At 38.1% G+C, this 27031-nt stretch overlaps 2 protein-coding genes and 1 non-coding gene across 4 annotated transcripts; all 3 read left to right on the forward strand.

Moving 5' to 3' along the window:
• Nucleotides 1-1895: 1895 nt before the first annotated feature.
• Nucleotides 1896-15967, forward strand: LOC131310626 (protein CASP). The gene is made up of 19 exons (XM_058337757.1): nt 1896-2290; nt 4145-4255; nt 4474-4652; nt 5196-5345; nt 5513-5601; nt 6345-6454; nt 6586-6680; nt 8268-8323; nt 9702-9867; nt 10483-10575; nt 11922-12050; nt 12205-12324; nt 12590-12670; nt 13687-13794; nt 13981-14124; nt 14204-14305; nt 15073-15152; nt 15310-15402; nt 15476-15967. Exons 1-19 carry the CDS (start codon nt 2203-2205, stop codon nt 15534-15536), a joined length of 2055 nt encoding a protein of 684 aa, XP_058193740.1. The 5' UTR covers nt 1896-2202; the 3' UTR covers nt 15537-15967.
• Nucleotides 15968-17224: 1257 nt separating this feature from the next.
• LOC131310627 (peptidyl-tRNA hydrolase, chloroplastic-like) lies at nt 17225-26221 on the forward strand. Of its 2 annotated transcripts, XM_058337758.1 has the most exons (8): nt 17225-17675; nt 17836-17920; nt 18305-18372; nt 18455-18505; nt 18586-18659; nt 18965-19023; nt 19105-19181; nt 25625-26118. In XM_058337758.1, exons 1-8 carry the CDS (start codon nt 17340-17342, stop codon nt 25736-25738), a joined length of 864 nt encoding a protein of 287 aa, XP_058193741.1. In that variant the 5' UTR covers nt 17225-17339; the 3' UTR covers nt 25739-26118. The 2 variants fall into 2 exon arrangements, with proteins under 2 accessions (XP_058193741.1, XP_058193742.1); XM_058337759.1 differs by lacking the exon at nt 18455-18505 and having other exon boundaries at nt 25625-26221.
• On the forward strand, nt 19961-20068 carry LOC131312179 (small nucleolar RNA snoR100). Its single transcript, XR_009195756.1, has one exon. It is a non-coding gene; the product is annotated as a small nucleolar RNA snoR100 (small nucleolar RNA).
• Nucleotides 26222-27031: the final 810 nt, after the last annotated feature.

The following is a 27031-nucleotide window of genomic DNA, read 5'->3' on the forward strand; positions in this document are numbered from 1 at the left end:
CAGAATTCACACCCTTTAAAAACAGAATTTACATGCCCTATTTGATAGTTGATAGAATTTACACCCCCTAAAAACAGAATTCAAAACCCCTGTTGGACATAATTCACACCCCCTAAAAACAAAATTCACCTCCTATTTGAGAGAAATCACACCCCTAAAAACATAATTCTCCCCTTATCTTATCTCATACTGATAGTATTTACATGCGCTATTTGACAGAATTCACACCTCATAAAAATAGAATTCACATGCTCTATATGACAGATTTCACACTCCCTAAAAATAGAATTCACATGCTCTATTTGACAGAATTTACACCCCATAAAAATAAAATTCACATGCTTTATATGACAGATTTCACACTCCCTAACATTAAAATTCACATTCTCTATTTGACAGAATTCACACCCCCTAAAAACATAACTCAAAACCCCTATTGGACACAATTCAAACCCTTTAAAAATAGAATTCACACCCCCTAAAAACAAAATTCACCCCTATTTAATAGTATTCACATGCCATATTTGACAGAATTCACACCCTCCTAAAAACATAATTCTATCCCCCTATTTCATAGAATTCACACATACTAAAAACAGAATTCACATGCCTTATTTGACAAAATTCACACCCCTTAAAACAGAATTCACCCATATTTAACAGAATTCACACGCAATTCACATGCCCTATATTGAGACACCCGGTAAAAACTGAATTCACATGCCTTGACACACCCCCTAATTTATAAAAACAGAATTCTATCCCCTATTTCATAGAATTCACACGCCCTAAAAACAGAATTCACATGTCCTATTTGACAGAATTCACACCCCTTAATCACACCCAGACATCAGACAGACAAGATGGCATTTTCTGAGATCCACCACGACTTCGAACTTGAAATCCATGAGGACTTCCAACTTCCATCCAACCGACTTGAGAGAGATCTAGAGATCCACCAGAACTTTCAACTTGATCCACCAGGACTTCCAACATGAGATACAACACCATTGTCCACAGAGATTAGAGATTGAGCAACTGTAATGATTTGAATCACAACTTGATGAGTATAATTTGCTCACAATTGCTTACGACTGTAAAATATTCTGTTGGATTACTGTTTCAATTGCCGTTGATTAACCCCTCTCGCTCTAATCCTCGCCGCCGTCATAAATGAGTTGATGGAGTACTTGCCAGCCATTCGCAAATACTCCAAAACAGTTCCAAAACCAAAATAGGGTCCGCAAGGAACGACAACAAGAAAATAGGACCGGCAGATAATGTCCTGCATATTAGATGGAGAAATTATCTAACTTTATCCCGTTCGATAGTTAATTTCGAATGTAACTAAGGAATAATGTGAAACATGTGTGCCCTTGTGTTACTCTTACCAAATCTCCTTCCTTGTCGACAATCAAACGAGCCATTTGTTTCTTCTTCTTTTTTTACTTCAAAAATAAAAAATTTCGTCAAAATTGAGTTTGACTCGTTTGATAAATAAAAATAGAGTCGTTCAAAATTTTCTTTCTTAAGTTTTTAGTAGTTATTACATTTTATTAGTTAATAAAATTCGTACTATAAAAGTTTTAAATTCAAATAAAGCCCGAGGATGCAGGATAGGGCTGCAAACCAGCCGAGTCGAGTTTTTTCGAGCTCAAGTTTGAGCTTGGCTTGTTTAATAAACAAGCCAACAACTTGAACTCGAGTTTGGCTCGAGTCTTAACAAGCCGAGTAGTCATTTTCTAAACAACCATATTTAATTGTGTCAAATCTCCCTCAACGAGTTAAGCTTTTTTCGAAACTAAATGATCCTGAAACTCAAGTTTGATATTGGCTCGTTTACTATTTTCTAAACGAATCTTTTAATCGAATCGAATCTCTCTTAGCTAGCAAAGTTTTTTTTAAAATTATAAATAAATTTAAAACTCGAGCTTTGATCTTGCCTTTAATCGAGCAACTCGGTTCATTTGTTCTAAACCCCTCCAAAAAAGTGCCAATACGTTGCTGAGATCCGTCACAGAACACTCTTCCGATCCCTCTCTTTCTTCAACCTCTATTCTCATCTCACGTGCACTGAGCCTTGAATCGAATTTACAACCAAAACACACACAAACACACATATTAGCGAGATCAATCAACATCGATCGATCGAGAGAGATTTGATTAGCCCTAGCTTCTTGGCAGATCTGTACTGATTCATCAATGGAGTCCTCCCAGGGAGGATCCGAGCGGGATAAATCGAATTCATCGACCTCTACACCTGTCTCCGGTGTCGCCAATTTCTGGAAAGGTACGGCAGTTTACAATGATTTTCACACCTTTTCCGTAGCATTGCAAGTGACTTCCAAATTTGATATGCGGTTAACTCTTGATCTAATTCGTTGATGAAAGGAAGCATGTGTTTAGTGCTTTTGAAGTTACTGATTAGTTATTGGATGAGCCATGAGGTGATTAGCACTTATGATCGTGAGATTGATTTGGTGAATTGTTTTGTTGGTTTTTCGATTATTTGTTCCGTTATAGTATAAAAATGCATTAAGTCACATAATGCACATGCCGAGTGCAAGCGTGAATGCGTCTTTCAAAAACACCCTGAACTACTAAAACATGCTTGAGGGGCGATCGTTTTCCCTCGAGATACTCTCCTTGAAAGCTAAGCTATGCCAATTAAGGATCACGGGCAGTGCCCTATCCATAGAGACCAGGCATCATAGACTTCGCAACCTGAATTACTCACTACATGTCTTGGCACATCAAAGTACTTATCTGCGTGAGCATGTCTTATGCATCCCTTGAAGTCTAAGGTAAGATTACATGGTTGTCAGCTTGTCGCACATAACTTCCAAAGGCACCCGCTTGGTTCAATTTGCCTCGCCCTTGTGGCATCCTCTGAGCGACACTCCAGCTCACTAACTTGGTCTCCATATGGGCACTTCCACTGGTGCTAAAGCCACCTACTCTAAAGGGTAGGGGGTCAAGGAATCACGCTATCACTGTTGGATGTGACTTGAAGGTAGAGGTGAGAATTTTTCAAGGCACATTGCCATCCTGCCTCGTGGGGCGACCAGTCTTCGTGAGAATCTTTTGTTCAAGAACTGTTTCATCATTGAACCATCATATCCTCTTTGTATTTTTCCCGGCACAGTCCTTTAGGTCTGCCATGGGGGCACCACAACAGATAGTAGAGAAACCTGCACATTAGAATTAAAGGGAGCTTCCTTTCCCGGGCTGATATATACCCTATGGTTGGGGCCGTTGGGCCCTCCTATGTAAGGAGGCATATATGGATGATAAACAATCTCTACACTCTCTTGATGCACCTCACTGTCACATCAAGCCTTTCCACTGCCATCCTTTCTCTCACCTAAGGTACCTTATCTATTATCATCAGTCATTTCCTCCACCTCTGGTGACCTTGGACTATCTTAGCAGCCCCCATCTTCGCAGAGGCCTCACTTCGGCCACTTCGCCTTCCTTCTTGCTGCTTAATGTCCTGATATTCATCCTCTACCAGTCACACTGAAAGGAGAGATAAGAAATCTTACAAGACCTTTGTTTTTACAACATTGGTAACCACTCACTTATTTAAAAGATTAAGTTGTTAGATAGAAGACAACTTATGATTGATGTTTCATCACGTGTGGCCATTCTCTCCTTCATGAATCATAAGCACGTAAAACTTGCTTAATTTTGTTGATTTTTAGGTTGGCAGTGATTTTCGAACACTAGATTATTGCTTGCTCTGATACGCTATTGAATTGTTTACCACCAACTCATCAGCTGCTAGAGAAGTGTGCAACTCTATTAATTATGTCATCATGGGTTTTATTTCGAATCACCTTTGCCATCCTCTCCTATTTTCTTGGTTATTATACACGTTATGTTACTTTACCAGATTGCGCTTATGACAGGTTCTTTAAAAGGATTGATTTCATTTCGTTTGCTGCCTTTTTCTCTCTTCGTCTCCTCCTTAATGATGACAGTTGTCGAAGTTACATCAGTTCATTGGTTGGGAGACGTCATTTGATTCATAAAACCAAAATTGCGGAAGTCTATGCAGAATACAATTTTCTTGTGTTCATCTATGCAGAAAAGGAAAGAAATTATTAAGTGTTTCATTTATATATAGTGCTGTTGTTTGCAGACTTTGAGCTAGAGAAGGAAAGGGTTTTGTTGGATGAACAAGGGCTTAGGATAGCTGAAAATCAGGAAAACAGCCAGAAGAATCGCCGGAAACTTGCAGAGAGCACTAGAGGTAATACCACATGTTTTCCATATTTTACAGCCATACTGATGATGTCATTTCGCAATCATCATCATTGGATCAGAATCCGACATAAGCTGGCAGTGTGGTCTAGATGCAAAGATGTGAATTTATCTTTCAGTTTTTGGAACATTTTTAGAAAAAAGGAACTTTATGTTATGGTCAACGGGGATGGCATACTCATTGTGTGTTATACTTCCTTTTGACAGATTTCAAGAAGGCTTCTGCAGAGGAAAAGTTAGGTTTATTCAATTCTTTACTTAAAGGCTACCAGGAAGAGGTTGATAATCTTACCAAAAGAGCAAAATTTGGAGAAAATGCATTCCTTAACATTTATCAGAAACTTTATGAGGCTCCAGATCCTTATCCTGTTCTTGCTTCAATATCTGTAAGTACTTGTATTTTTCAAGGTTCTTTTGGGACAGTTTTTTTATATGTGAGTTACACCCCACTTTGTAACCCTTTTGTTTTCATAGTCACATGTATGAGCTCCCATAGCATTGGGACGGGGAGAGGGAGGCTCTCAAAACCAAACGAAATTAGATGGTTCTCCTTTATGCAATTCCTGCCCCTATACTATCTTGTCTTTGGAAACTTCTTCACTTTAAACTTTACACTAAGAATTGAGTATAAATGAGATAGTTCAGTACTTACTTTCTGAAGTCTTAACTTCCAAAGTGGAATCGTATAAAGGTTGATGGATGCGTCTAAGTAGGTGTACCTATTCCACTACGTACTTCTTACAGAAAAATCCAGTACACTCGGCGACTTGTTTATAATGTTTGGTTGCATTATTATAAGTACAAAAGAGAATTCTCCACTATGATTAAACTCATATGATTCTGCATTTGTAGAATTTAGAAAGTTGTTGCATTAAGTGTGTTTTGTGCATGTGTGAGATACTTGATATTTGTTTCTTGTCTCTATGCAGGAGAAAGATCTGAAATTATCTGAACTAGAATCTGATAATCGAAAAATGAAGGTTGAACTCGAGGAGTTCAGGACAGAAGCAACTCATCTGAAAAATCAACAAGCAACAATAAGGAGACTTGAAGATCGCACCCGTCAGTTAGAACAACAGGTTAGGATTGCTTCAAATAACAATGTCGTCTTTATGTTATAGTAATTTTGTTGTAACGTATAGATGGCATGCTTTGTACTTGTCTTGTGGTGAAAAAAATGTTGTAGATTATATGGTTTTGTGGTATTTATTTTCTTGTTACCATGTATCTTCTGATACTCGTACAGATGGAGGAAAAAGTGAAAGAAGTTGTAGAGATTAAACAACGCAGTTTGGCAGAAGAGAATCAGAAAACAATGGAGGTCCTAAAAGAAAGGTATCATTTTCTGTGGCAGCATGGGAACTTTGTAACTTGCATAATTACCATTGAACTATGTAACTTAACTTGCATAATTACCATTGAACTATGTAACTTAACTTGCATAATTACCATTGAACTATGTAACTTATATAACTACCATTAGGCCCATCAACGGATAGGATGACAGGATTTTGATCTAAATCCACTTTGATGATCCTCATTGTATCACAGTAGAGTAATAAAATGGTGGAATATTAACTGATCCTATTGCAAAATTTTGTTTTTTCATTTTATTTAACATGCGTGAGGGATAATTTGTTCTTATTTCTGTGAGTTATATGGTTGTAGACTTATAGTTTAATAAGAAACCTTTGCAAGCAAAACAGTTATTAATTGTATTACTTCAAGATGGATGTGAATCCAGTCATTGTTGTCGACAAATTTATTCACAATTAGATTGCACTGCCGATCCATTTCCGTATTAGAACTGGTCATATTATTTTGCTCTTTGGTCTAAATTACCTGTGACCTTGTTGATTGGTCTGAATCCAATTCGCAGACAGGCCCTATGACCAGTTTAATCTGACAATGGACATTACTGAGTATACTGCCATGTACCTTCATGGGCTTGCTAATTCAAGAGCAACCATCAATATTAATTTTTTGAGTTTTGATATTGCTCAGAATCGCATAGTTTGTTTATTTGCTTAGCGGGGTATCTTCTGATGAGTGATGATTATGCTCATTGGTTAATGCAGGGAGAGATTACTGCAGGATCAATTGCGACAAGCAAAGGAAAGTGTTTCCAATATGCAAAAACTTCATGAGCTTGCACAGAATCAGTTGTTTGAAGTTCGTGCTCAATCAGGTGATATGTTAATTGACATTTATGATGGTTTGTAGGGAACTTCATGGTGGTAAACTACTAAGCTACTCGCTTGGCTAAGATTGTGGTTACTTGAAATAGGTTGTCAACTCACTTTCATTTGAAAATTTCAGATGAGGAGAGAGCAGCCAAACAGTCGGAGGTCAGCCTTTTGATGGATGAAGTTGAACGGGCTCAAACCCGCCTTCATAGTCTTGAGAGAGAGAAGGTCCATCTCAATATATTTGTTCTATTTTTAGAATCAGACTGCCCTGCAAATTTTCATGTTAAACATTTGGTACAAGGCACATTTACTTCGCCTTGCCTAATATTGAGTTCTTTGATTCAGATTTTATTTTCTTTGTTCATTGCGTCTCTTCCATTTCTCAAGTACTTGTTTTCTTGTGACCATGCTCCTTGTATTATGGTTTACTGGTTGTCTATTGGTTGCTGCTGTTATTTTCTTTAATCGCTGTGGAACTTCTTCTGATGAAATTACCATGAATGCCTCATCCGTGCATGTGTTGATTTGAAGGGATTGTCCTGGTTAGTTTAAATCAACTCGTTGAGATGTTTATAAGTTATGTCGATCTCTTGAATCCCTTGTGCATGCTGTATGAAGTTAATCCTGGTACTGTTGTTATGGCGGAGAAATCTAGCAGTCAAAGAATCTGAAGAGGGAGACTTCTTGGTTGATGCGTTGTATGGTGGGGACTAAGACATAACCTAGGAGTCAGAATGGATTTAATAGATTGAAACCGGCTTAGAGCATCTCTGACTCTGAGGGAAGTATCAAAGTTAGATTCCTACTAAATTTGAAGAGCCCTGCCACCAAAAAGCACTCCAAAGGAAATACTACACTGTTTTGGTCTAACTTTCTCTCTTCAATTGAAGAGACAAAAATGGTTCTTCAAATTGGCTCGTCAACCAATCCGTTCCAAAATAATGAGGGAGGTAGCAAAATAAGATTTACACTAAATTTAAAGAGCCATATCACTGAAAAGGACTTCAAAAGAAGTAGCAAAGTACTATACTGTTTTGGTTTTGTCTCTCTCCATCTCTATCTCACTCACACATGCACGCAGGCACACGTACACACACCCACGATCTTCAAATTTGAAGACAGAAATGGCTCTTCAAAATTGCCGCATCATCATACAATTTCAAGAATCCAAACTAATGGTCAAGAAATGAATTCTTTGATCTACTGGATCCCTAAAAATGCCGAACAAATGGTTAAAATAGTAACATTTGAAGAGACCTTTGGAGTATGCCTCCTCAACTTGCCACATAGGTTAAAAAAGTATAAATTTGGTATGAATTTTTGCTTCTTCCCCTGGAGATACTCTTCTTAGCCCTACTTTATGGCTTTGGAGTCTAGTGAGTTCCCTGGCGGAGGTCTTCACAGGTTCACCTCCTTCCCCACTAGAGATGCGTGACTTTATCTAAACTCTAAACCAGATAGCTGGTTGTCATTTGGTTGTATCACTTTTGAGTGTGGATCAGCTGGTCCTTACTGCCCAAACTGCATCACTCGCATCAAATGATTACTGTTAGTGTGTACTATAATATTGTGAATTAGTAACTTTCACCGACTTCCCATGAAGGTTGGGTAAATGCCCCCGAAGGTTGTAGTAATCAGCAGGTACCTCCCCTGCCAATAATTGGACTTGAGCAGCTTTTACTTTTATGACAGCAGGCTTCACTTACTATAGTTTGAGATTGGTGAATAGAGTTTGCCCATTCTACCTTTCTCTTCTTGTTTTTTGTTGTTAATGTAAGTGTTTGCCCAAATTTATTCTCGAATATTCTGCAGGGAGTTCTTCGTTCCCAGTTACAATCAGCAAATGACGACAATGGGAATAAGAGAAGGTGAGTTGTTCACTTTTTTGTTTCTTTTTTTACTCCATCTTCCCCCTTCTGGGCTTACAATAAACATTCAAATAGCAAAGTAAAATGATAATAGAGCTTCTGTTCTCCGTGGTTTTACATTCTCCAAGATTGTGATCTTATCCAAAGAAATTATATTGGTGGGGCAAATTAGAAGGATTAAGTCTTGTGATCCTAAGTTGGTTAAATATTTATTTTAGTGCTCTAAGTTGGGGCTCGTTGGGTTAGATCAGACATTCTGTCATTCTTCTGATGTGGATTTTTTCTGTAAAGGTAATTTTAGTATTTGAATAGCTAATTGTTGACTTGATTGGCAAAGAGCCGTAGGAGGAGCATTAGCGGGATTTTTATTTGAAGGACATTTGAATTTGGAGAAACTTCTGATACGTGGACAATAACTTGAGTATCTGAGTTGACAAGACATTGGTGGAATCATCTGTCAACTTTCCTATAAAGATTAAATAAGTGGAAAATTTTATCTTGGTTGGTCAGAAACTTGGAAATTCAGGAAACGTTAATTGGAAATTAGGAATGCTTTTGAGTTTACGAGTGAAAAGCTGTGCTGTACCCAGCCCAATTCTGAAGTTGAACTGGAGTCATATCAAAATTAGCAGTTTAGGAACTGGCTACCTGCTGCTGCAAAAGTAGTTTTGAGTTTTATTTTGTATTCACTCAGGAAATGAGGTTTCAAAATATTGTAATACCGTTTTAAGTATTACTTTAGGAATCGTCTTTCCAAAATGTTATTCATTTTGAGATTAACAAGTTCCACAGTTTCTTCAAGCTCTAATTGGATTCAAACCTTTTGAATTCTTACCAGTAAACAACCGATATATTTTCATGCTGGGTTGTTCCAGTCTTTCTAATATAGGTAATTCATGAATGCAATCGATTCCCTTTTAGTGGAACAATGGAGAGGCTCATGGGTGGCTGGACTATTGATTGAGGGGGTTCAAGCGAACCCCCTGGGCTCAAAAAATCCACTGAAATTGTCCTTTTTTTACATATAATTTGATTTTTTTAGCATTGTCGGCACTGAATTGCTTGTACATAGCCAAATTAAAAAAGAAGTCACTTAAATTTACAAGTAGAGAATCTAGCTCAACAAAACAAATTAAACTTGGCTCAATAAAATTTCAACGAAAATAAAGATGTTTATTTATATAGAGCTTTATATACAAAAATTTCTTTACGTTTTTGCTGCCGCTAAACTAAAATCCTGGAGCAGCCCCTGAAAAATTTCTGTTAGCTAATATCTTTTGGGGTCATTATTACAACAATCATCTTTGTGATTTCATTGTATGAAGTACATCTCATTTCGGGTTAATATTTCTGTCTGTTTTCATTCCTGTGGTTGCAGTGATGATATGGATTCAAACAGCATGCTCGAGAGCTCATTGAGTGCCAAGGAAAAGATAATATCTGAACTTAACATGGAACTTCACAACCTTGAAACAACCTTATCCCATGAGCGGGAACAACACGTGAATGAAATCAAGAAGTTGAATGCATTGCTCAATGAGAAGGTATTTATATTTTGCCTTTTGAGTCCCTAGTCCTGTGTTTATGAATAAAAATTAGGACAATAAATTAATGTGTTTCCATGTACACTTCGACGCCTTCGTGAGAAATTCTGTTCAATCAGGCTGGTGCCTGAATTTTGTTTTTTTAATAGTAATTTAATGATTTAGTTTCATAAACAAGTAAATAACATTGCAAATTTCTTTTTCCCATACACGTGAATGCCATCCGATTGCAAAAAGGCCAAAAACCAAGAAACTCTATAGACTTCCCCGAGCACAAGAAAATCTATCATCAAGGAAGGATTACACTCCCCCGATGGCTATTGTATGTGTGTTAGAAACACAGATCATGGTTTTTGTATTTAGATGGCTATTGTATTTATTAGTGGTTGAATGACCAAATCAATTCTCTCTCTCTCTCTGTTGATAATCTTCCCATGGATCTCTAGTCAGAAGTAACCGACAAATATATGACAACATACCTTGAGTTTACTGGTTTAGAGTGTTGGGGTAACTTCACTTATGTGCTGAATTGATTACGTTTCTGAATTTAAGTTTGTTATATGCGGTTGATGTTTTCTCAGCTGTAATATCGTTTTCTTCTTTGTTAACCCACAGGACGTTTCTCTTGAGGAGATCAAGAAAGAGCTTCTGGCAAGGCCTACGGCAAAATTAGTTGAGGACTTGCGCAAAAAGGTCAAAATTCTGCAGGTGATGTACTCCCTTCTCTCTAACATCCGCTGAACTATTTAGTAGTTCTTACTGTGAACTTTTTTATGCTTTACCTGAGATTTCATGCAAACAAATATCAACCAAATTGATAATGATGGCCAACTTTGGGTGCTTTTTCCTCGTTCATTTGATAAGTGGCATAAGCCTATCTTGAGATGATGGAAAAAGCTTATCAAATGAACGAGGATAAAGCTTTTGCCATAGATTTTTTTTGGAGACTGTTCTTTTGTTGTCCAAAATCAAACAAAATGAGGAAAATGGAGGTTAATCTGCCTTAAATAATATTGTCGTTGATAATTACTAGTAATTTCAACATTGTATTATCCTTTGGCCGAGTTTTACAATATGCCCGGGTTCACTGAAGGAAATTCTTTCCCAAGCTCAATATTCTCAAGGTTTGACTCAAACTGTTGTTTGCTCCCCTGAAAGGTCTACAAGTCTGTTCGTCTTATGCATTGCCTAGTGGCCTTTCTGATTAAGCAAACTCAGGGTTTAAGTGACCAACTGGACCCTGAACAAATCTCAAATTACTCTACCAGAAACTTAAGGGAGTAGAAGTTTAAGGTTGCAGGCCAAGGTGTTTGGGGCTTATCACATGGCCTGATATTTCTTCATCTGTTTATAATATATATATATATAGACACACACACACACACGTATATATACAGAAATTTTCAAGTCAGGGATCCCTGATTTTTTTATGGTCCAGACCTCATTGTTCCCGATTGAATTTCTATGATCCGAACTGTTCAATGTGTTTAAAACATGTTTTTAAGAGAAACTGTTAGAAATCGGCAAAAAATATGACCGGGAAGGGCTTGATCTGTGCAGTTTTTCATAATTATTCACACGTTGATGTAATTGAGTCATTATTATTCTCCTGTCTGAGCAGTTTTTCATATATATATACAGTCATTTTCAAATGAGGAGGGACCTCTCCATTTCTCCCATTTCCCGTTTGAATTACAATGATCTGAGCCGCTCAATGTATTCAGAACGTGATTTTAAGAGTACTCGCGAGGAATCAACAAAAAAAATGACTGGGAAGGGCTTCATCCAAGCAGTTTTTATTTGAACCGTTCGATAAAAAACAAAAAAAAAAGGCTCGGATGAAGCCTTTCCGGTCATTTTTTTTTGTTGATTTCTCGCGGGTACCCTTAAAATTACGTTCTGAACACATTAAGCAGCTTGGATCATCGAAATTCTATCGGGAAAGGGAGGTCCTTATTTTGTTAAGTTAAGGTGGTCCTTAGGAGAAGGGGAAGAGATGAGCAAACTTGAGTCATTATTATTCTCCTGTCTGACTTCCCCTATTTTTTGCATAGGCTGTTGGTTATAATACAATTGAGGCTGAAGATTGGGAAGTAGCTACTAGTGGGGAAGAGATGAGCAAACTTGAGTCTCTACTTCTTGATAAGAACCGAAAAATGGAACATGAAGTCACTCAGTTGAAGGTATGAATCTGTGGGTACATTGTGCTTTTGTGAGTTTATCTATACTCAGTTTTCTGCATCAGTGACATATTGGAGGATCTGAATTAAAACGTTGGTTGAACTTCTACCAATCTCCATTTGTTGTACGCAAATTAATGCCTCTGCGTGCTTTCAGGTCAAACTTTCTGAGAAAACATCTTTGCTGGAAGCAGCTGAAGCCAAGATCTCAGAACTTACAGCAAATGTTAACGAACAACAGAGATTAATTCAAAAGCTTGAAGATGATATACTAAAGGTTTGGTAATTAATTTTAAAATCTGATGAGGGCCTCTTTCTTTCCTTGCTAAATTGTCCACATGTTCTCACGGATGGTTAGACTATCTTATGGCATTGGAAATGAAATTATGTTTAGCAGATCAAGTTCCTTTCAGAGTTTTGTTTATCTGTCAAGTGCATTTTATTTTATTTTATTTTCTTGCCTTATGTAGTATAGAAATCGTAAGGAGGTTACTTCTCTACCTCTTAATTTTCACATGTCCATCATTTTACTTTTGATGCAGGGGTATAATTCTAAAGATCGGAGAGCCATTCTATTCGATGATTGGGATGTTTCAGAGTCAGTAGCTACAGAGCCATCTGAAGTATGCCTTTCTTTTCTTTCCTTTTTCTAGTTCACTTTATATTCAAGATTTAAGAGCAATAGTGACAGCTTCCGGGCTTGCACTTTGTTGGTTTCTGTGAAAATATTTTTCAATAGTCTCTCCTGTATCAGAGTTAGATTTTTTTCCCACGTAGGATGCCTTTTCATGAACACAACCACTGCTTGATGGGCAAAGTCACTTTGAATAGTCCTGCTTCTTGTTCATGTTCATCTATGTATCTCTTTCGTCTCCTTTTTGGCTTTTGGAAAGTTGGTTACAATGAGCCTGACCTCAGATAATTATTTAAGAATTAGGATTAACTATTTCCATGGAATTGGTCAAAGGAGGGGACTACAACACCAGAGTTGCCAACGAAGTCTAATGAGTCCCATATTCTGTGCACTTGGGGAAAATCCTCATTGGGAGCTTATCAAAGCCAAGTTTGATGTTGGGAAACTCTAAAATGACCACTATAACCTGATACGGCAACATTACAGACCTGAGCTGACTAAAATTATCTAATTGTTCAGAGGTGCAAATCGTGGAAGATCTGAGATTTCAAAGCTACAGTACCAAAGTTTATATAGTAAAATAACTTGTACACTACAGTTGGCCCGGTAAATATTACACCATCAAACTAAGAAGCATGGATATAGACACAACACAAGGCCGACACAAGGACGTATTACTTTTGAAAAATTAGGACACATGGGTCATGTTGAATATCAAAAGGACATTTGTTATTTAGCCTTTAGTATGAAGGTTTATACAACACAATAAAAAACATATTCCTATGAAATTAGGGATGAAAAACGCATATGGTAGTGCATTATGAAGATACAAAGCAACAGTAACTAATAAGAATTTGACGAACTAATCATCTATGACAACTTTTACCATTGATGAGAACATTCTGTGTTATGTTAATCATAGATCAACTTTACTTGGTCTCTGCACGATGTTCTGCTTTCCAGCTGGTTATGTGCCTTTTGTCATTTATAATCTTTATGGAGCAGAATCCAGATCAAAGACATGTTTCCTCAGATCAAGACCAAAGCTCAATGCTTAAGGTTATTTGCAACCAGCGAGATCGGTTTAGGGTACGCTTGCGAGAGACAGAAGAGGTATGTCATTTCACCTTGCACAATATTGCATTTGTTGCTTTTATTTTATTTCTTTGTTCTGGGTAAGAAAGAGGATTATTTTTTATTTCCGTTTTCTTCATATGGCAATTGTGTATATTGTCATTGTCTTTGTTAGATAGATTAGTGATTCGTTTGCTTGTTTTCCCCCTATCTTTGCTGTTCTAGGAAATAAGGCATTTGAAAGAGAAGATAGGGTTATTGACGGGGGAACTGGAAAGAACAAAAGCTGATAATGTCAAACTATATGGCAAGATCCGTTATGTTCAGGATTACAACCAAGAGAAAGTAGTTTCCAGAGGATCAAAAAAGGTTTTCTCCTGCATATGCTACAGTTGTTTTCATAGTGTGTTAGAAATATCTTCTTGCTCAAATTTCTGTTCATTCTCAGTATGCTGAAGATGTAGAAAGTGGGTTCAGCTCCGATGTGGAATCCAAGTATAAGAAGATTTATGAGGATGATATTAATCCTTTTGCAGCATTTTCGAAAAAGGTTTCTTACTCTCTTCCTGAGCTACTTGTCTAATTTTGCAGAGCATGAAATTTAGACTTGGGATACGTAGTTGAAATGTTGAATCGAGCAATGTTATTGCTATATATGCCAGTCCTAACAACCTTTGACAAATCCTATCAAGGCTAAAAGACTTGACTACCCTTAACATAAATGATAAACAATGATAAAACCAAAATACCACCAACCCAAAACTTAGGATGGCCAATTTCAAGAATTTCTTAATTTCAGCGTGTTTGTGTATCCAGACAACTTTTTTTTTGGGTGGATCTCCAGACAACATTACCTGGTAACAATAGTTGTTGATGAGCATTGCATATTAATGACGATGCAAATACAGTAGTTGATGTCAAAGCTCTTGACAGTACCTTCCCTGCTTCTATGTGTACTTAACAATACGCAACTGGTCCTGTTTAACCGCTAATTGACATCAACCATAACTCCTGACCTTGACATTTGAAGATTGGCCAGACGTGACAGTAGATGCACTAGCACGTAACGTTATGTATTCTGCAACAAGTTGGTTGCTTTTCCCTCAATATCTCTCTGACGTAGATTTTTTCTTGACTGGTATCACTTGCTATATGCAAAGCTTACATGTTTGCAGTCGGCATATGTTTTGTATACTGCACGCTATTCCTATATTTCCTTTTTTTTCCTTGTTCATAAAGAGGTAGACTACACTGTTTCGTGTGGCAATATTTGTCAGTTGTAAATCGAGTGTGCTACTGAATTTTTACTCTCTCCAGGAAAGGGATCAAAGGTACAAGGAGTTGGGTTTACGGGATAAAATTACACTTAGCAGTGGACGCTTTGTTCTCGGAAACAAGTATGGGTTCATAGTCCTTCACTTGGTTTCCTATATACCCTCTTTGTCTATTTATATTTATCAACTATCCTTTATTTGGTATCTAAATAAAGGATATTATTTATTAATTATCTACTATGGAAGGGATACAGAAATAACAGCTCTAATTTTTTGGCAGATATGCTCGAACTTTTGCCTTCTTCTACACCATCGGTTTGCATATTCTTGTATTCACATGTCTGTATAGAATGTCAGCTCTGAGCTATCTCAGGTAACCATCTTTAAAATGCTTCTCCTTCATTCTTCTAATGGTTGTTCCCTAACTCAAAACTGTATTTCTGCAGTAACGGCCCAGAGGAATCCCTCCTCGGAGATAAAACTCTCAACCTCCCACACGCGCAATGAGCTTCCCATATTCTGTTTTCATTTCTGGTTTCCCTCTTTTGAGTGATGAAAATTCCTGCGAGTGTCTTACAATGTACATATGCTTTTTTGTTGGTCTTCTAACCAAGCTTTATGGTACAAAGTCTACATGAGGATACGTTTCTTATCAACTATACGAAGATCTGAAGGCATTCAAGCTATGCGAGGATCTGAGCAATGCAGGAAGGTCAATTTGCATGTTCTTTCACTTATTTTGTCCTCTTCAAATTCAATACCGAAAACATAGCAATAGTTTCCAGAGACCGTATGAATTGCCTGAAGAAGGATGACTTTTGTAAATCATTACTTGAAGAAGGATAAATTTCTAAAGGCTTCAGAAACCAGTTAAGACCGCTGTTATGATCTTTACGTGCAAATTTAATGTGTCAATGAATATTCATGTTATTGCTTTGTTGTTGTTTGTTGTACGCGCCCTTCACTTATCATCGTATACGAAGACATTGACTCGTTGAGTAGTTTCCAGTGTCTGGCTAGTTCCTCTTGTTATGACTTTACGTCATTTTATTTGTGATTTATTAAAGGTTATTTCATCTGATGTTTGGACCTAAATTGCATGTTTATTTTCTTAAAGAAATTAGCAAGAAGAAATATACACTAAGCCATTTTCTTTAAGAAGGCTGGAAAACTTTTATAAATCATTACTCGAAGAAGGATAACTGGTGTTTCCTTAACGAGAGGGAGTTGACGCGTGCTTTTTTACACTTAAATTAATGGGGCGGCCAAACAGGCCCTGCAACTAGGAAGTCAATTTACTAGTACGAACTCTAATTTCTACACCATCATGCTACAAGGCCATTGGACCCTCTCTGCAGTTGTAGCAAACACGGCCACTTTCAAATATTAAACAAGTATCGTTGTGTCCATTTGATGCACGGGGCAACAAATAAAATGTTTACGATGTGTTCTTTTCGTTTTTGGGCATTGAATGAGCACAACGCTAGTTGTTAATTATATATCTATATTCACGCACATTACTTAATCAATAATCATTTTCAAATCAACCTGGCTAATTTACGATGGAGGAAATCATAATGGATGAGTGTATGTAGTTAATTCTAAAATGAAAACCAATATTTGAGCAATGGAAAAAATAGGGGGGAAAAAAAGGAGAAGATAGATTGTAAGTAGTATTTTTAAAACGAGAACCAATCTTTAAGGGTGTGTTTGGTAATTTTTTTTATTTTTCAGTTTTTTGTTTTTAAGAAATTAGAAGTAGAAACAGGTTTATGTTATCATAAAAACAAAACACAAGCAACATGTTTGGTAATATTTGTGTTTCTAAAAAAAAAACTGGGGAAAACACCTTTTTGTAGTTTCCATAGTTTACAAAAACTCTAAAAAAAAGTTTATGAATAATAAAAAAATAGAAACTTGTTACCAAACAAGTTTTCTTCATTGGTTTTTAAAAAAGTAAAAGCTAAAACTAAAAATTGAAAACAAAAAATTACCAAACGCCCCCTAAGCAATAGTCCGCCAAATTTTTGTATAGAAATGAGCCGAGCTTGAACCAATCTTTGGCTTGATTCAATGCAGACTCGGTCGAATCAAAACCTTGGGAGAGAAGAATAGGGTACAAACACAAAATAGATGATAATTTTCCACTGTTGGAAAAGAAAAGAAAGAGGAGTAAATTGTGATTAGTTGGAATTTATTTTCGTGGCGGCAATTAGGAAAATGTGCAAAGCAAACCATTGACCTAAACCCCCAAATCTTGTCTTCCTCACAGCTTCCTTCCACGGCGGGCCAACAAGATCAGAGGACGCCATGAACGCGGTTGGAGGGTCAATCTCCTCTTCGGCTTCATTATTCTCCCTCGGCGCTGTTCGCTTCTTCAATTGGCCCCTCCTTATTAGCAGCTACTCCTCCTCCCCCTCCTCAAAAATCCTAATCCCTACGTATTCTAACAACAGGACTCTCAAGTCTATTACTATGCCTCAATCCTCATCTTCTTCCGCCTCCACTACACAACCATCTGCCGCCGAAGCCGTTACACCCTCGCCGTCGGAGGTGGCGGTGGAGGCAACGAAGCCCAAGCCAAAGCCGTGGCTCATCGTCGGCCTCGGCAACCCCGGCAAGATGTACAATGGCACCCGCCACAATGTGTGTTCCCTCTCTCTCTCTCTCTCTCTCTCTCTCTCTCTCTCTCTCTCTCTCTCTCTCTCTCTCTCTCTAATCTTGTAAAAGTCTATTGCAGCTTAGTCTGTCATTCTTTCCCTCTCGTGCTGTTCCTGATGCTGCTGTGTAACGGATTTCTTTCTAGGTGGGTTTTGAGATGGTAGATGCGATAGCTGAAGCTGAGGGGATTTCTATGAGCTGTGTTTCCAACAAGGCCATTTTCGGGAAAGGTTCTCTTGGTGTCATGATTTTGATGCAAATGTTATGAATTTATGTGCAAATATTTGGCATTATATACATATGTTATGGATTTTTATTCAAATGCTATGAATTTAAGGAAATTCAAGGAAGTGAATTGCGTACACAGACAAATAGGGTATTTATTGTAGCACTTCCCGAGAGAATGGCCTAAGCAATTGGACTTCAGGAGTATTAAACTTTTGGTGGACCTACTGTTAAATAATTTTTTTTTACCTACTGGTAATTAATGATCTTAAAGCAGGTATTATTATGTAAACTACTTAAGAAGTTAGGAGTTTATGGAAAGGAAACTCAATGCATTTTCTTGTACCCCACAATGCCCGATATTGATGTATGAGGTTCCTTCCTTGCAGGGTTAATTGGAAATGTCCCAGTTATGCTTGCAAAACCACAAACTTTCATGAATGCAAGCGGTCAGTCCGTAAGTAAACTTCTCTTGAAATATTTTCTTCCACTACTTGACCTGTAATTAAGGTTAGTTGACCTTTGGAGTCACTTTGAAGGTTGGAGCAATTGTTTCATATCATAAGATTCCTCTGAAGCAAGTACTCGTGGTAAAGTGAATTTTGATTGTTCTTCGTATACTAGGAGCTTTTACCTTGGAGCAACTAACTCACGATTCAGCCATATGCAGATTTTTGATGACCTAGATTTGCCTTTTGCAAAATTAAGGTTACTGCCTAAAGGTGGACATGGAGGACACAACGGGTATTTATCACCTCACTGCAGTTTCTTCTGATATTAAGCAATTAGTTATGTGAGATTTACACATTGATGACCTGGATTCGGTCTTAGCTATCAGGTTTTGAATTCGTAACTCGTTACAAATCATATCTTGGGCTTTGGCTGAGTTATGATACTTTGAATCATGTAGAACCCCAGTCACTACAAAGGCATGCTTATTTTTTTTTTTTTGACACGAAGGCATGCTTAGCTTTGGGTTATTTAAAGGCATCTTGTCTTCTTCCTTACCACATTATCTTGTAAGGTTGATATGTAGCTTTCTCTTACAGCATGAGGAGTGTGATTGACCACTTCAAAGGAAGCAAGGATTTTCCTCGGTTGAGAATAGGTAGCTTGAAAATGCCAATTGACCTTGCCAAAAGGCTGCTCAAGCAGTTATTCCAGTCACTGATGTATTAAATTTCTGCAGGCATCGGGAGGCCTCCTGGGAAGATGAATCCTGTCAGCTTTGTTATGCGCGCCTTTAACAAGCAAGAACGACAAGAGGTATGAAGAAGTCCACATGTACTGGTGGGTGAAAAGTGAAACTAATATGGTGATGGATTCATATGTACTATATGCTGAGGGGGCTAGCTCCTGCCTTAAGATAAAACATGTAACTAGTCTTAGGATTCAGAACATCCGTAAAATACCCTTAATAACTCATAGATTCCAACCACACAAACCATTCCTAAAATCTCTTATTTCCTATAGCTAGGGAAATTAAATATTTTCCTTATCTCTTCGCTAATCTTGTGTTCCTTAAACCTTTTTCTCTGTATAAATTTCAAAATGCATTATGAAGTAAATAACACAAAAAAAAATTGCCGGTAAGCTAACGCAGGAAAGAAGAAAAATGCAAAATTTCTTGTAGTGTACATTGTCCTAAAAGTTGGCCTAGGCGACCAATTAGTTGGTGCCTAAGCACCTGGCAGGGGTCCAACGCCTAGATTAAAATTTGCCTAGGCAAGCCCATTAGTCGGCCACTAGGTGCTAGGCGCCCAACTAGTTGGCCCCTAGGCGCTGAGTGCCCCTCCTCCGCCTGACTAACACCCAGCGACTTTTAGAACAATGGTAATGTGTGTAAAATTTAAAGGAGAATTATCAAAAGATTCAAAACTGATAGACGAACAAAATGACACAAAGCAAAAATTGTTAATGTGATAAAAACATCTTAACTGATAAGTTTACCAAATTGATGGAATATATCAGAAATTTACAAAAAGACTCCATGATGATGGTAGGCATTTGATGTGTGTGTGTGTAGATCCGATGCTCTGAACTATGAATGAAGGAAGCGTGGTAATATGCAAAGAAATTGATTTGGATCTCCAGGCCTATCCTCTCTGATGCTTTTCGGCTTTGATTTGGGGGCATGATTCCCTAGCAAAACGTTTCTTTTGCTCCTTGGTTCTTAGAGGTATAGGGGCCACTATTTCAGTGGTATTCTGAGAGCAGCCACTTTGTGCATATATTGCCAAATGTTAGATCTGTCTCCAATTTTCCCCCGTCTATACCCCCAATGATCAGGGATTAGATGGGTTTCTATTATTGTTGTATGATGTTGATTCAAACTTAAATTTAGATGGGTTTTGTTCAGTTTTAGGGTAATCATAATAGGGAGAAAACCCATTAGGGTTAATTTCATTCAACGTAAAAAATATATATACAAGCTGTATAATAATTGCACTACGGTCCTAGATACTTAAACTAATTACATGATAAGACATATAATTACACTAGATACAAATAGATCCATCATCTAACACTCCCCCTCAAGTTGGTGCGAAGATATCAATCAAGCCCAACTTGAACACAATAGGATGAAAACTCTTGCTACCCAGCCCTTTTGTGAATATATCAGCTAACTGATCTTCAGATCTCACAAACGGCATACATATCAAACCCTCGTTCAATTTTTCCTTGATGAAGTGTCGATCAATCTCTATGTGCTTCGTTCTGTCATGCTGAACGGGATTATGAGCAATGTTAATGGCAGCTTTATTGTCGCAGTAAAGTTTCATCGGAACACTATCAGCAAACCCCAAATCAAGTAACAAAGTTTGGAGCCACAAGAGCTCACAAACACCATTAGCCATAGCTTTATATTCAGCTTCTGCGCTAGACCTAGCGACTACCGATTGCTTCTTACTTAGCCAGGTAATCAGATTACCCCCAAGGAAAGTGCAATAGCCAGAAGTAGAGCGCCTATCATCCACAGAACCAGCCCAGTCAGCATCAGTGAATGCCTCCAATCGCAAATGGCCATGATTAGAGAACAAAATTCCTTTTCCTGGAGCTGATTTTAGATACCTCAAAATACGATAAACTGCATCTAGATGTGAAGTACGAGGATCATGCATAAACTGACTAACAACACCTACTGCATAAGTAATATCTGGTCGAGTGTGGGCTAAGTATATTAGTCGACCCACAAGTCGCTGATACCTCTCTTTATCAGTACGCTCCCCCACATCTCCACTAAGATGATGATTCGCCTCAATAGGAGAATCTGCAGGTCTACAGCCCAACATGCCTGTCTCTTCCAAAAAATCAAGTATATACTTGCGTTGGGAAATAAAGATACCTCTATCAGACCTCGCTACTTCCATTCCAAGGAAGTATCTCAATGATCCCAAGTCCTTAATCTCGAACTCTTGAGCTAGACGAGACTTAAGGTTATGAATCTCACTCACATCGTTGCCTGTCATTATTATGTCATCAACATAAACAATAAGGACAGCAATCTTACCATTACTTCGCCGGATAAACATCGTATGATCTGCATGGCTCTGCTTGTAACCAAAACTCAGCATAGCCTTAGAAAACCTGCCAAACCAGGCTCTAGGTGACTGCTTCAGCCCATAAAGTGCCTTCTTTAATCTACACACCTTTCTTTCACTTGCAAGAGAAGAGAAACCTGGTGGAATATTCATATAAACTTCCTCCTCTAAATCACCATGGAGAAATGCATTTTTCACATCAAACTGTTGAAGAGGCCAATTCAAGTGGGCAACACACGAGAGAAGAGCTCGCACAGAATTCATCTTCGCTACCGGAGCAAACGTCTCCTCATAGTCAATACCATAAGTTTGAGTAAAACCTCTGGCAACAAGCCTTGCCTTGTATCTCTCAACTGTACCATCAGCCTTTTGCTTAATAGTGAACACCCACTTGCAGCCCACTGATTTCTTCCCTCCTGGAAGTGACACTAGATCCCAGGTGCCATTCTTTTTCAAAGCCGTCATCTCTTCTACCATAGCTCCTTTCCACTTAGGTATCTTGAATGCATCCTGCCAATTCTGTGGAATAGATATAGAAGAAAGAGAAGAGACAAATGCATGGTACGAAGGAGACAAACGGTCATAAGAAACAAACTGTGAAATAGGATGTTGAGTACAAGATCTAACACCTTTTCGAATAGCAATAGGAAGATTGTCAGGATCCATAGGAGGAGGTTCAATAAGAGAAGAATCATTACCAGAAGAGTCAGCTGAGAAATTTGGAACTGGATTGGGTGATTGTGATTGACAAAGTGGTAACGTATATGAAGACTTTCCATTTTTCCGTCTAGCATACCTCTGTAAGCCAGCTCCCTGCAGTCGTTGTCGTGCAGGTAGTTGTTCCTCAATGTCACCACCAATATCATGTGTTTCCCTTTCAACAAATACTGGTTCCTCTCCAGTGTTTTCCTTCTCCCCTTCACTATGATCATAGAAAAATTTCTCCCCCTCACTATGATTATAAAAGGTAAACATCTCTTCCTCCTGTTGATGCTCCCCCTGAAGAGATGGTTTAGAGGGAGAATAAAAAACCTCTGTTTCCCAAAAGGTAACATCCATAGAGACAAACATCTTCCTTGAATAAGGATCGTAACACTTATAGCCTTTTTGGGTAGGAGAGTACCTAACAAAAATACACTTATGGGCTTTATGTCCTAGCTTGCCCCCAGAAAGTTTTGGGGCATGAACAAAACACACACAACCAAACACCCTAGGTGGAAGAGTCGTAACTCGACAACTGCTTGGCAGGCACTCAATAGGTGTTTTAAAATTAAGGACACTTGATGGCATACGGTTGATAAGATATGTAGCATTTAAAATAGCTTCTCCCCATAAATATTTGGGAACATTCATAGTGAACAAAAGAGATCGAGCGACCTCAGCAAGATGACGATTTTTACGCTCAGCGACTCCATTTTGTTGTGGAGTGTCAACGCAAATCGTCTGAAAAATAATACCATTATCATCTAGATATGTCCGAAAAATCTTATCAATATACTCAGTTCCATTATCACTTCGAAGAATTTTAATATGTGTATTAAATTGAGTGCACACCATCTTATGAAAAGATTTGAAGCAGGAAAATACTTCATTTTTTGACTGGAGTAAGTACACCCATGTGGCACGAGAATAACAATCAATAAAAGTAACAAACCATCGATAGCCCTTTAAAGAAGTAACAGGAGAAGGACCCCAAACATCAGAATGGATAACCATAAATGGAGAATCACTTCGTTTATTAATAGGTGCATAAAAAGAGCGTTTATGTTTTCCAAACTCACAAGCTTCACAAAAAAACTGATCCCTAGGACAATGTTTAACTAAAGTAGGAAAAAGTTTCTCTAATATCCCAAAAGAGGGATGACCCAATCTACGGTGCCACCGATGTAACAAAGAAAGAGTGGAACTCATATCTGCCCGTAGAGCTTGTCCACATGATAAAGATGGCTGAGATGGATGAGGTGCATGCTCCAGATAATAGATACCACCATGTGCTTTACCACTGCCAATCACCTTCCCCGTTTTCAGTTCCTGAAAGATACAGTGAGTAGGAAAAAATGTCACAGAACAGTTTGCAGAATGTGTAAAACTACTAACTGAAAGAAGGTTAGTGGCAAAGTTTGGAATATGGAGGACTGAAGAGAGAGAGATAGAGGGAGAATAGCGAACGGAACCTTTCCCTGAAATAGCAGAGAACGATCCATCGGCAATTCGAACCTTATCCTTACCAGAACAAGTGGAATAAGAATCAAAAACAGAGGAACAACCTGTCATATGATCTGAAGCACCAGAATCGATAATCCAAGGAATACCAGAGGAGGCAGTAAATGCACTAGCTGGAATACCTGAATGAGCAAAATAGGATGCAGTAGGAGCTGCTGTGGAAGTAGGAGCTATAGTAGAGGAAGAATCAGCCTGAGCCATAAGACGCCTGAGAGCTTGCATCTCCCTCTGAGAGAAACCACCAACAGAATCAGAAGGTGACTGAACTCCTGTACTGAACCCAGAATCAGACAAGGTAGCAAACTCTGAAACATGTGCCTGAGCCTGAGAACGCCCGGGACCACGACCTCGACCTCCACGTCCACTGCCTCGCCCACGAGAAGGACGACCATGTAACTTCCAACAGAAATCCTTGGTATGTCCAGTGTCGTGGCAATAATCACACTGGAGTGACATACGGTCTATGATCCCACTAGTAGTACCAGACTGAGACTTTCCACTGCCAGACCCAAACTGTCCCTGCGGAATAGCAACCAATGCAGAACGATCAGAAGTAGGAGCTTGTAACATAGCACCCCTTCTGCTCTCCTCCTGTTGAACAATGGCATAGGCCTCGCCCAAAGATGGAAACGGAACACGACCCAACACCTGCACTCTAATTGGATCATACTCCACATCAAGACCAGCAAGAGAGTCATACACACGCTCTTTCTCTATTCTTTTTAATCAAGCACCAGCATCAACGGAACAGACTGCTTGAAACTCCTGATAATAATCAAATTCTTGCCAGGCCCCACTAAGATCAGCAAAGTAAACAGCAACAGATCGATTGTGTTGATCCATAGTACGAAGTCGCTTTCGCAACTCAAAACACTGAGAATCATTGCCCTGCTGAGAATAAGTCTGTGTGGCAATAGTCCAAATCTGATATGGAGTGTTAAGAAGCAAGAAAGGACTACGAATATCAGCCTTCATAGAATTAAACAACCAAGTCATGGCTAAAGATCGACGAGACTTAAACGTCTTGAGTTCAACATCAGTAGTAGGCTCAATAACAGGGCCTTCAATGAACTCAGACATCCCTTTAGCTTTAATGGCTAATGTAAAAGTACGAGACCAAAGTAAATAATTTGTGCCATCCAGTTTGATGGGACAAATATCTAGTGGAGAGTTATCCAGAGTCCCTACACGACTCAACTCATCCTTGCCACTAGCGGAAGCCTGTTTTTTCTCTTCTGACATCTTGAAAGCAGAACAATAATGCCAAATAAACAATAAACAATGTTCCCAGCAACTTTAGAACTCCAAAAATAATAAATAAAGGTTCCAAAAACCCTAGAACCTCAAAAAAAATCAACTGAATACCTTCGGATCTGACTGAAACAGTGTTGAAAAAGAAAAAAAATAGATTTGATCGGCGAGAACAGATCTGATCGACGGTGACGGCAAACCCCGACTGATCGAAGAACTGTTCACAAAGCACTGTTCACGCGATCACTGTTCACGCGATCACTGTTCACGATCACTGTTCACGATCACTATTCATGCACTGTTCACGCGGCACTGTTCACGATCACTGTTCACCCGTAAGTACTGTTCACGCAGCGACGAGAAGAACGTCGTAGGTCGCCAGGTTCTATCGCTTTGATACCATGTTCAGTTTTAGGGTAATCATAATAGGGAGAAAACCCATTAGGGTTAATTTCATTCAACGTAAAAAATATATATACAAGCTGTATAATAATTGCACTACGGTCCTAGATACTTAAACTAATTACATGATAAGACATATAATTACACTAGATACAAATAGATCCATCATCTAACAGGTTTCTATGTACAAAGAGATGTAAATCTTAATAAATATTTTCTTAGACTGAGTTATGATCCTTTGGTCCATCCTCTAATTCAGGACCACAATGTAAGTAATGCTGTTTTTTTCAGTTGGATTTCGCATTTCAAAATGGCATAGAAGCGGTGCGGATTCTTTTGCTGGAAGGTTTCGATAAAAGTGCAACATTTGTCAACAGTGCCAAATATTTGGAACAGCTTAGTTAAAGAATGCCTCCCAAGGTTTTGCTCCTTAGAAATGCTCCAAAGTTTTGTTATATTGAGGATTGATGATATATGGAAGAAGAGGCTGTGTTTTACACACCAGTTGATGGTGACGGTTTTCTGTTCTTGGTAAACCTGTGAGCATGAATTACTGGAAATTCCGCCATCCGTGGTAGTTGCAAGCACTTCGGGAGTCTGCCGGATTCATTCTTTGAAGAGCCCTCAGAGCTGTGTTTTTGATATACATGTACTAATTTTTCTAATCGTGATTTACATTTACTTGAATGAGTGAGAATTTGTTTTCTTAACAAGAATGAGAGTAATATTATGACCAATCAATTTATTTATTTATTATTTTACATGTATTTGGTCTCAATTATTCAGATTGCAAAGCCCTGTTAGGATTTTCATGTTTTCCAAGGTACCTATTTTTGGGAGTCCTTGGTTGTACATTGGATTTGCAAAGACTGTTTTGTTTCGGGTACATATAAGTTTGGAAGTATAATGAGATCTGCTAGGGTTATATCTTGCATCGTTGATTGCTTTCGAAATTCGCTATTTCTGTGAAGAACTTACATATCCTTATCTTGGAATCGTTACTTTGTTTGGATCTAGGATTTGATGATGGCATAGTAGAGAAAATAAAATGAAATGAAATATCAATCGATGTTATATAGGATTTGCTGGCATTTTTTCGTCGGCGTTTGTTCTCTCCCGTGTCATGAGTAGACACAGCGTTTTTTCTTGTTTGTTTTGTTGTTTTTAAGTTTTGTCTGGTCATCTTAGTTCTAGATATTTTGGAATGCACGGTGCTAAATTGTTTATACATTTATCTGATTTTATATGCCCCCTTAGGTGCCTATTTCTTTATTGTTGACCGGCTCTATTGATCGAATTATGTGTGTTGGTACTGCACTGCAGTATGACCTATTGTCTCAATGAAAGATATTCCTTCCATCCTTAAATAAATGTCCGGACCGCAAACCCAGTTCTCTAGAAAGATGTATTTGTGTCGCTAAAAAATTCAAATTTTTTTCACAAATCAATATATATTAATGAGTTCTTTCAAATTATGAAAAAAAGTTTAAATTTTTTAACAAAAAAATTGCATGTTTCTAAAGGTCTAGGTTTGTAGGTCAGGCATTTATTTAGGGACGGATGAAGTATTAGATTTCCTTTTTTGAATGTTTTTTTGTCTATCTTGTTAGTATGGTTGCATATTATTATTTTTTTCCTTGTCTTTTGGGTAGATTCCTTTCTAAGGCTCCGTTTCGGAACAAAAAATAAGTCCTTATT

The sequence above is a fragment of the Rhododendron vialii genome, chromosome 12a (genome assembly GCF_030253575.1).
Source record: "Rhododendron vialii isolate Sample 1 chromosome 12a, ASM3025357v1".
Classification (NCBI taxonomy): Eukaryota; Viridiplantae; Streptophyta; class Magnoliopsida; order Ericales; family Ericaceae; genus Rhododendron; species Rhododendron vialii.